This window comes from Hippocampus bargibanti, linkage group LG02, assembly GCF_051943395.1.
Source record: "Hippocampus bargibanti isolate YZ-2025 linkage group LG02, ASM5194339v1, whole genome shotgun sequence".
Lineage (NCBI taxonomy): Eukaryota > Metazoa > Chordata > Actinopteri > Syngnathiformes > Syngnathidae > Hippocampus > Hippocampus bargibanti.
The window spans coordinates 13,706,016-13,717,500 of record NC_142735.1 but is presented as its reverse complement, the minus strand read 5'-3'; the positions used below and the strand labels follow the sequence as shown (position 1 = coordinate 13,717,500).

At 37.7% G+C, this 11,485-nt stretch overlaps 1 protein-coding gene across 4 annotated transcripts in view; it reads left to right on the top strand.

Moving 5' to 3' along the window:
* Window positions 1-11,485, top strand: part of il1rapl2 (interleukin 1 receptor accessory protein-like 2) — a 234,494-nt gene that overhangs the window by 218,665 nt on the left and 4,344 nt on the right. For 2 of the 4 annotated variants that reach the window (XM_088989501.1, XM_088989504.1), the window contains 9 exons: window positions 2,730-2,870; window positions 3,260-3,320; window positions 4,043-4,152; window positions 7,774-7,919; window positions 8,302-8,379; window positions 8,461-8,577; window positions 10,387-10,503; window positions 10,806-11,045; window positions 11,197-11,227. In XM_088989501.1, coding sequence (XP_088845627.1) covers window positions 2,730-2,870; window positions 3,260-3,320; window positions 4,043-4,152; window positions 7,774-7,919; window positions 8,302-8,379; window positions 8,461-8,577; window positions 10,387-10,503; window positions 10,806-11,045; window positions 11,197-11,227 — 1,041 coding nt within the window. The remainder of the gene's footprint in view (window positions 1-2,729; window positions 2,871-3,259; window positions 3,321-4,042; window positions 4,153-7,773; window positions 7,920-8,301; window positions 8,380-8,460; window positions 8,578-10,386; window positions 10,504-10,805; window positions 11,046-11,196; window positions 11,228-11,485) is intronic. The other 2 variants (XM_088989502.1, XM_088989503.1) reach the window with 2 other exon arrangements.

Below are 11,485 nucleotides of genomic sequence, written 5' to 3'. Positions count from 1 at the left end.
AAGTCAAATATCATTCCTGAGACCTTGTACTCCTAAAATGTCGATAGTTGTTTGTTTACATTTTGTAGACGATAAAGCCTCAATAGTGAATGCACACATTTCTTCGCAGCTGCTCCCTTCACAGAATCGCATTAGATGAGATGTGGGTGAGATTTGTGAAGATGTGCGTGGACATAGGAGTGATGTGGTGAAACATTCAAGTACATACCTACCTGGTTTTCTGGGTTTTAAAACTGCCAGTGTTCTCAAGAGAGAGCAAGATAGAAATACATCACATTTACAATAGTGTCATTCAGCAACCATGTCACGGTTTGCGAGGTGGTGATGGCGGGTGCGGATCCCAAAAAGCAGGCAGGAGGGAGCAGGAGGTTGTTTGACAAATTGTATTAAAATAAAGGTCAGCAGGACCAAAATGTAAAACATCAAAATCATCTAAACGGAAAAAATACAAAGTAGCAAAAGAAGACCAAAAGTAAAAGTCTGCCAAGGTTAAACAAACACATACACAATGCATGCAGCAAATAAGCAGCAAACAATGAACCAACAACGGATGGTCGTGCCGGGTGTCCTTTTAAGTGACAGTGATTATAACGACCAGCACCTGCGAGGCTGCCGGCAGGGCTGGCGTCGCTACCCGTTGGTCGCCAATCTGATCGGGACGACCAGCACCTGTGCAGGTGCAGGCGGGGCCGAGAGCGCCCCCCGTTTGTCGCCAACCAGATCATGACAAACCATGATCCCAATCCACTCTCCCACCACTCCACTCCTGCCAATGATAACACTATCAGTCTAACTCATGCTCTTACAATTCCAAGTTGGCACTTTTCGTCTATCTCTGCCCTTACGAAACAAAAATAGATTTTCCAATGCATAACTGTAATATATTAGAATATATTGTAATATATTGCTTTCAATATCATTTCCCCAAGTGTTTTATATTTTAAATGCATTTATTATATATTGTCAATACATATACAGTGCAATATATGTATTACATATTGTTCATAATATATTCTTATATATTGTAATATATTTCAAAATATACAAATATATTTTGCAATACATTTAAAAAAATGTAATACAGTGAGACCTCAACTTACAAACACCTTATCTTACAAACTTTTCGTCTTAAGAACCTCTAATTTATGAAAATTAAACCTTATAATAAGCACTATTTTCATAATACACACCCACCATGGCTGGCGTAGTGATCTTCGGCGGGAGCACACGACCGAACAGCGCTCCAGCCGGCGCTACTTTGCACACCCCCTCTCATTGAATGCACGCGTCGATCGCCTACTTGGAGCTTTTTGCTATGATGGGACCGAAGAAAAAAAACACCACAGGCTCATGTTCAGCCCAAGAAGACACAAAATAAAATCACCGTCGCTGAGAAGAAGGAGATAATTGAAAAACACGAACGAGGTGTGCGATTGTGTGATTTAGTGGCCGAGCACGGCTATGCTAAGTCAACCATTGCTCCCATTCTGCGGAACAGAGAAGCCATCAAAGGTGCGTCTGTTGCAAAAGGTGTTTTCCGAGCTCTCAAAGCGACGGTCTCGGGCAATCGAAGAAGTTGAAAAAAACTTTATTTTACAGCACAGTTTATTTCTTTAATTACAGTCCTCATGTAATGTGCTCTCTTTGTGACTTTAGGATACAATGCAGTGTATTTCTTTCATTACAATACAATAGCACATTTATTATACATAGAATAAGGTATGTTGTGTGTAGTGTCAAGGCTTATTTAGTTAAAAACTATATTTTATGGAAACCCGGGAACGGATTATTCCCATTTTAATGGTTTCCTATGGGATTTTTTTTTATTCAGATACACACTTTTCACCTTACACACTCTGTCTGGGAACCAATTAAGTTTGTAAATTGAGGTCTCACTGTATATGCCTTTATATAGTGAAAATATATGTAATTTTATATTTATATTTATAAATAACAAGGCTTCAGTCACACATATTAAAAGCAACTTTTTATGTGCTGAGGCTCGATTTTTGGCAATTCAAACATAGTCTGAAAATAATTTACTGATTTGGAAGATCCTGATATACAGTAAAGTCTCGTTATATCGATATCGGATATATCGATAGTCCCGGTTATATCGATACTATTTCTATGCACGCACGGAGAAAATTACATGCAAACGGGGTCGGATATATCGATAGTCCCGGTTATATCGATATTTTTTCGGACTCCCTTGAATATCGATATAACGAGACTTTACTGTAAATTCTTTGAGTTGAACAAACCTTTGGGGGAAGTCCCAGACACATATTTGATGCACACACAAATTACATGAGAAAACTAATGGTGTAACTCTAGACACAAACTTCAGAAAACATTTACAAGTTTAAATTGGAAAAAAAAGACTTATTCTATATCCAAAACCAGTCTGTTTAGCTCAACCCCATTTTTTAATACATTGACAGATGAAGACTCAGCTTATTTCGAGACACTGTGAATACAAACTACTACATGAATACATTTCAGACCAATAATTAATAAAATCCATTCAAAAGATATGATCACTAGCTTCATTATTTATGCTGACAAATGAAGGAATAACTTTTATTGTGTCACACTCAAATATACAGTAATATGACCTGTGAGAAATTGTTTGGCTACTTAATTGATTTCATTTATTTTTTTGTTTATTGATTAGTGGGGGATGTTTCATTTTTGCTCTTTTTTCCCTCCTTCTTTTTTGACTGCAGATATGTATCGTTTGGAGTTGGCTGGTGGTCTGGGTGTCATATTGTTGCTCCTAGGAATACTCACGGCCCTTTATAAGTGCTACAACCTGGAACTTATGCTATACTACAGAAGACATTTTGGCAGTGATGAAACGGAAGATGGTAAGTTTTCCTTTTTCTTCATTTGGTGTGTTGGCTGACATTCTCTGTTACAATCTATTCCAATGCAAACACACCTACAGTAACTGCCATTTTGTCAGTTTTGCCACTCAACTCGGATTGGCTGAAATCTAAACCGGATCACCATTGCAGAAAATAAATTACTGAATACAGGAGCTGTGTCTGTCTTTAAAAAGTTTAGTTTAGTTTTGCTGTGAAATGTAAATTTCTCCACTGCGAGACTAATAAAGGCATATCCAATCCAATCCAAATATAAACTGCAATTCACAAGCTTTTATAAAATACTGTCATAGCCTCCTAAAAGGTCATTCATATTTCACCTAAAATTGTGTTGTGTCCTGCCATGTTTTTTTCTTTGTATGTCTGGTCAGATAATAAGGAATATGACGCTTATCTATCGTATACCAAAGTGGATCTGGACTCTTTGGGCAGGTAAGCATACAATACATGCTGTTTTCATGTATTTTCTTATACAGTGCATACACAGTATACAACACATGTATTGCCTACGCTGCTGGTGAGGTGGGCCTTTGGTTCATTCAGATCAGTAAGTCGTCAATGAAGTGCAAAAAAGTTAGTTGAGAAAAAAAGTAGATGTGTTTTTTTGTTACCAGAATCCATTCGTTTTCTCGCGATATTCCTGTTATTGAAGCATTTACACGATGAAAAATGGGTACTGCAGGGCACTGTTTAAAGCAGGGGTCTCAAACTCCGGTCCTCGATGTTCTCATCCTACATGTTTTCCAAGTCTCCTTGTTGCAACACAGCCTCAGGTGTGTTGCAACAAGGAGACTTGGAAAACATGTAGAACATGGCCCTCGAGGACCGGAGTTTGAGAGCCCTGGTTTAAAGTATGGGGATGTGTTCAGCCAGGGTTTTAAGTTATAAATATTATTCATTAAGTGCATTAAATTCCTGAGGAATCTTTTTGGACTTTCTTGGAGAGTGCCTTGTGGATTTAGTGTGCTGTGATTTGTATTTTATTTTTCTGTTTATTGGAACAAGCTGAAACTGAGTACAGCCAAACTGAGCTTGTGTTATAATGCAGGAATTATTTTAATGCACCAAATCACATTTACAGTACATGCATATTTTGTCATAGATATTACAAGCAGGAGTTTGCATTAAAAACATTTTGTTTTGTTTGAATGGAGAACAAGCAGTGACGAGGAAACCTTTGCTTTGGAGATCTTGCCTGACGTCTTGGAGAAACATTATGGATACAAGCTGTTTCTTCCAGACAGAGACCTCATTCCGAGCAGTAGTAAGTAGCCATCAGTCATTGAGCCAACCCCCCCCCCCCCCCCTCTCTCTCTCTCTCTCTCTCTCTCTCTCTCTCTCTCTCTCTCTCTCTCTCTCTCTTTCTCTTTCTCTTTCTCTCTCTCTCTCTCTCTCTCTCTCTCTCTCTCTCTCTCTCTCTCTCTCTCTCTCTCTCTCTCTCTCTCTCTCTCTCTCTCTCTCTCTCTCTCTCTCTCTCTCTCACTCACACTCACACTCTCACACTCTCTCTTCCTCTCTCTCCCTATCTCTCCCTTTCAAGCTTTGCAGAAGCTTGAATAGTATTCTGATCATTTGAATGAGGAATGTTGGGGGACAGAGACAGGCTGGATAGGGGCTTTTGAGGACCAGATTGGGACAGCCTTATTTTCAAGGCTGAACCATCAAGGGTTCATCATTATTTATGAATGAATCATAATTTATGATGAAATTCATATTAATGCCATACATGTCTGAATGTGTATTGCCACAGTTGTATATCATGTCAACCATAGCATCATTATTCTTACTTCCCCAACCCATCCACCCAGACACACACAGATGCTCACACAGACACACACACACACACACACACACACACACACACACACACACACACACACACACACACACACACACACACAAACATAATGGCACGCGCAAAGCATTTGTCTTCATTTCTGGGGTTATTGTCACTCTAGGTCCAACTCGATGGGGACATGTGACTGTTATTGCTCTATCTGTCAATGGTTTGACCTCACTCACACATAAACAGTACAACAGATCAACGGCATGTGAATGCCACAGTCTTTTTCGGATACTGGAGCATTTTCATTGGAAATGATGTATTTTTTCTATGCTGTTGTGATTATCATGATACTCTGATCTAGATTTTACTCCTTCACCTGACAAATTATCTTTGCCTGTCAAGCTGAAAACATGGCTGTTGGTCTCAGTTCAAAATGACAATTTGAGGACAGATCTTGAAGACAGTCAATACAAGTTGACTGAGAAGATCTACCAAATATCTATATACCACAAATTCCACACAGACTATTTCATGAAATTATTGACCACAAACCACTGCTGCGATTTTTTGTTTGTTTCATTTGCCAGGAATAAGTCATCAAAAGTTCTCAAATCTGTTCTTTGCGGAGGCAGAGGGATTATACATTCAATACTGAACTATTTCATTACCATTTAACGTAAGATTTATGCCACAGTTGATCGAAATTAACAGCAACGACAATTACCAAACATTCAAAGTCATAATTCTACATCTTGAGAACATGTGATTGGCAAATATTTTATTTTGTTGCAAAAGCAATTCTTGGTAAAATACTGTATCTTACACTGTTGTAAAATCTGTTTGTGGCAATGGGTCAATCTGATTGGCTAGCAAATCAGCACTTGAGACAAAAGCGAAACAAGCTTCATAATGTCTGTGATAAACTTACGTGTTAGAATTTGCTTCTCCGCATTCTATCACAAATTGTGCCCACAATTTCTACTTAGACAATGGCAAATCGTGTGATGAGGGGAAATCCTCACCAGTCACTGACCTGCATACTCTCGCACTCCTGTTCTGTCATCTTGCATGCATGCAAACGTTTCCCTTTTGCCTGGATTTTCCCTTTTTTGTCCACTTCCCCAAAGACCGGTGGCAGACTTGCTCAGTCAAAAAAAAGCACAGAGAACATTTATTAAACCATCATTGGTAATCTGACATATCAGCCATCACGGAAAGAAAAAAAAGTTCTGAGACACATTGTAAAAGGACTGGCTCCATGACTGAGTGGGGAATTCAATGTTTTTAAAGGCATTTAAACGTAATATAAACAAAGGAATGGAGGAGAAACCCATTAAATAAAAAGCAAGCCTACCTAATTTTACACATGTTCCATTTCACTTGTGCTAATCCAATTAATTACTGAGTATGAAATTGCAGAGGACTTACTAGAAAATTTATTGTTTCAGCAATTCGAGCAAATCTCATTTAAATGAACAGCTTAAGGCTGTCGTTTATTTTGGAAAATTAATCAAGCCTGTCACAGATATCACAAATATTTTGGAAAGTCACCTGGAGGTGGCAACAAAAAAAACAATAAATATAAAAATTGTTTAGCTTAAATTTATGACCAATGACGTACACAAGCCCTTGACTACAAATCTCTTGATCTTAAAGGAAGGTGATGTTTTATTTTTCAGTTAGCAGGTGTGTTCACCTGGGTGTTAATAAAGGGTCTCTATAGCATTCTTCCATCAAATTACACAAATGATAAAGAATTAGAGCACACTTAACAGCCATTTCTTTCACCCTTGTTGAAGTCATACTTTTTTTTGGAGGGTGTTGTCAAATGTCCTATCTGATGGAGTAAAAACACTGCTCAAGCTGTTCCTCTCAGCTTTCATTCATATTGTTCGTGAGTGGGGTACTGGGATGAGCCAAAAGTATCCCTAGCTTCATCCCACAAGCACACACCATTTAAAGGAGTATTCTTTTTTTCTCTCTTCATCACTAAGTTGACAAATTGTACTTGTCAGTTAGAGTAATGAATCTATCATTATGATCCATAAAGCATGCATATCGCTGTACGAAAATTGAGCCGGCCTCGGCCAATCGCTTGAAAGTGACATATCTTCTCCCAGCCTAACTGCTAAATTACAGGGTGACAAAATCAATATGGAAACGGTCGCTTGTAAATTAGTTGGCTAAAATGTAAAAATGGCTCACCCATGGACATGTTTGTGGAAAATGTATTTGTCAACTTGGTTGTTTAAATTAGACTGAATAGAGAGGAGGTCACTCTTAATGCTCAGATCTTGATGGAAGCTTTTAATGAATTGTCAAAAGTTATTCCCCATTAGGACTAGTCAATCATCTTTGCATAAAATGTTCTGACTTGGTTGTCAAAGCCAAATATCTTGCATATGCAGCTGTTGCTTTGTTAAATAACATTAAGAAACTCACCCCATAAAAGGAAGATTTTAGTTCATATCCACTTGATTTAATTATTTTAATAATTTAGAACTGCTCTACCTGCATTTCTTCATAAATTGGGTGATGTGATACTATAAGGGTCACAACAATAGACTGAGTAGAAAAAAAAGGTGAATGAGTCATTCAAGAGCTAATCAAAGTCAGGAGTCAGCCAACCTCCAGTCTAATTAGTGTACTGAGCAGGGGTGTCAAATTCTGGTGCGGAAATTAGAAATTTCATTCACGGTGTACAGACAGTAATCCTTTTTGTACCATTTTTTAAAGCATATTTTATGAAGTATTTAAGACGAATGCATTTCTTTCTTTTATTTTGTTGTTTTTCCAAACGAAAATAGCCTTTTTTTTAAATTGGGGGTGTTAATGGAAGGGCTCTTATTATAATTATGTATCGTATTTCTTGTTATGTACAATATCATACTTAATAGCTGTTTCCCAACCATAGAATTGATGGCAAAACTTGGCAATGACTCCAATTATAACAAACAAAACGTCATGCAGTCGTTTCTTATGGAAACAGATGCAACTCGCAATTTAATGCCCCCCCCCCTCTCTCTCTCTCTCTCTCTCTCTCTCTCTCTCTCTCTCTCTCTCTCTCTCTCTCTCTCTCTCGCTGTCTCTCTCTTTTAGCATACATTGAGGACCTTGCTCGTAGTGTGCTGCAGAGCAGACGGTTGATCATCGTTCTGACACCAGAATTTGTGGCCAAGAGAGGTTGGAGCATCTTTCAGATAGAAACACGCCTCCACTCCATGCTGGTCACTGGGGAAATAAAGGTAAACCAACAGCTTGAGACACCTGTCAACATACATTTTTGAACTATCAATATTTCATTGTACTTTACAATGGACGCTCGGTGGTCGAACAGACCTGGTACAATGATAGCACTTTGAGACCTTGAGAACTTGAGGATCCACTATAATTGTTACATTTGAGACACATTTTATTCTGCTTTGGACATACAATCACAATAATCCATAATTCATGAGAAGTTATGAGGTAGCCTTTTTCTTGCGACTCCTAAGGATTTGAGTCAAAAGGGCCAAAGTCAAATCATACAACATACTACATATACTATATGTATTTTGACTCAGTTTAGAGATTTTACGCCGTGTCATTCTTCTTCAAGTATTTAACTTGTGTTTTTTATGTGCTTAGGTAATCATGATTGAATGTACTGATTTGAGGAGTGTGATCAACTACCAAGAGGTGGAAGCACTTAAACATACAATCAAGGTATTCAGAGAATTGTGAACAAAGTGAAAAATGATCTGGTTTGTCATTAAAAACTATGAATATCTCCTCACCTCTGCTCAGGTTTTATCCATCATCAAATGGAAGGGTCCAAAGAACAATGAAATGTCATCAAAATTTTGGAAACGAGTGGTCTATGAGATGCCTGCTAAGCAAAGAGAGACTATCTCCAAACGTCAGGTAACAAGTCAAATGAATTTTTGATATTTTGTATGCTAGCATTAAAGGAACAGGTGTGCAAAAAACATAACTATGGGGTTTGGTTAAGATACGATACACAGAAAACTTGAACTAGTCAAAAACTGCTTGAAGAGTTGAAAAGAACAGCTTTGAGTATAACATCTTCTTTTTTCAAAGAATTGCTACTTGTTGTAAAGATCATCATCTCGAGCACTCTTCACTGATATATTTGCTCCGAACTCAATGATATATAAACAAATATATAAGCACATTTAAAAATAATTCATTGATACATTGCCCCATCTTGTTTCTCCAAAAGTTCATAGGTCATCCGACTTGCAAGTCAAAATTCTACCAAACAACATGATTAATGTCTTTAAGGCAATATTTTATTAGTTCAAAGTACCCGCTTTACTGCACCTACATGTTTACCATTGTTTTCCACATTCCACGTTATTGAATTGTAGTGCTTTGGTCATGCTTTGTATTTTTTCCTGTAAGTTGTACAGTATTCTCTTTTTTATTTTTTTTAAAGAAATTTGTATTTGTTGTGGATTGGACATCTTGTCCTTTTGTCAAAAGATATTTACATGTATCTTCCCCTTTGTTTTTGCTGGACCTTTTTGTCCTCGTTGTCACCCTGGTTATATACTGTATATATTTTGATATCCATCGGAGTCTACATTTAGTCTGAAAAATGCTATACAAAAATATATATTTTGTTATTATATTATGCTCCTCTCGGGTTCAGACTTCAACAACAAACAGATGGTCCATCAAGTGTCATCAACTATTTCTAATTTAGTGTGAAATTGGTGCAAGAGCCTCTGATAAGAAAACAATGTGTTTCTCCTACTTAATGGAACGGCAGCAAAATAAGGCCATAAATAACACTGCATTCCTAATTAGAGCCAAATGAATCCAAGCACAGTATAATTAACAGCAATGTGTCAAAAACCTTCAATCATTTGTCAGAAGCACTCAAATTTGTCTATTTCCTTTATTTTTTTTGCCCAAGAATCTAATGTGTTATTTCCTTATCTCCAAACCATGAGCATTGCAGATTTGTGCTTGTCTTCAGTTGAAAACAAGGCTAAAGAAATGGCAAATGTTTTTCGAAAGGCTCCTGGGATTTTACATTTCAGTTTTTTTTTGTTTTTTTTTTGGGGGGAGGGGCATTTGAATGTCAATGTAAAGCATCTTTGGGTGCTATAAAAACCACAGACAAGCATGTGATGCTGTCGGAATTTAATTATTGCATTATTATCATGAAAAGGATTCCACCATATGAAGTATGCTTTAATGATGTGAGTACAAGTAGAAATGCATTTTCTAGTCATTTGCCAATGAGGACCCAAGCCTTCACGTCTTCATACCAATATTAAACATGAACCATTTATGTTACTCAATAACACATTCTGCAGTGAATCACAATAAGGAGCATTATCTCTACATTTTAGAATCTCAAACAAGAATAAAAATATAAAATAACAGGCTGTATATGTTCAAGTATCGCTGAGGGCAAAATAGATTAAATTAGAACCCTCACTAATGTTGAACAATGCGTTTAGCCTCAGCCATCACGTACATGTAAATTGAGTTTTTCCTTCAATAACCATAATAGATGTTGCAAATTCATTACAAAAACTAAATTAAAAAAATGCTTTGTACATTAAAAGTACAATGCCCACTGTCAAATATCGGCAGACAGGCAAACTCATCCACAAATCAAATGTAAAACCCACTGATTTCCAGAATCAATTCTTTGGCTCAGCTTAAACATCTATTGGAAATTGTCCATGGTAACAGGTGATGGACTCGGGCGAGCAGGGGCTCTTTGGAGATCTACAAACATCCGTCTCCACCATCGCCATGACAACCACCTCAGCATCCCTGGTGCCTCAGAATCGGCACGGACATCATCAGGTCTAGTGTTAGAATTAAACTACTTCAAATTTTGGCTGTAATATTTGATTATCTTTTATAATTGATTTTAATGCATGTTTTTTAAATGTTTATTTAAGTGATACATGCCTCCTCTTTGTACCGGGACTTAAAGATTACCTCTAAGTATTTCTACATTTTCCATAAAGTACGTTTGCCTTATTTTTTAACATTGATTGCAAGGCCCCCCCAAAATATATATTGTAATATTATCTATTTAATTGCCATTTTGAGTAAGACTGAATGACAAAAGTTAAAGGCATGTTCTGATTTATCCTCTGAAGGTTCCCTTAGCCACAGAGATCCCAGACTACAACCAGATGACCTTGCCTCTTGGAGGGGGTCATATGCCTACCGCAGCCCAAATGAGGAATTTCTGCCGTAGCTACGAGTTTCACCTTCCCCCACAGCCACCTGCCCTGCCGGCCCCTCTATCGCCTCCATCCACCATGCAGTTCTCCACCCTGGGCCCTGGGGGACGCCATGTCTACTGCAACATCCCCATGACAATTTTAAATGGACAGGTGTGAGGAAATGGCACTTTTATTGATATCTGTCAGTTGGTAGTTACCTCGTAGCAGTCTTCTCCTATTCCTTAACCCTGAACTCTTCTGTTTTTATGCATGACCCCAGATTTGAAACCAATTTCAACTAAAACCCCTCTTTTCTCCCTAGGGGTTCAGGGCAGTTGACTGGGAAAGAAGAGGTCTGTTTGGATAAAAGAAATGTAGAAAGGAAATTTCACCCATCCTTATATTTTTGTGTATTTCTAATTGACTGGTGTGTGGATATTTTAATGCCATGACGTTATCCATATATAGTGTGGTACAAAGGCATTTAGAAAAGGACAATGAGAATTCATGTTTTTGCCTTGATGCACCACCAAAATGGATTTTAAGTAAAACAATCAATGTGATAGAAATGTAGACATTATGCGTTACGGTTTCACAAACATCTTTTCAGG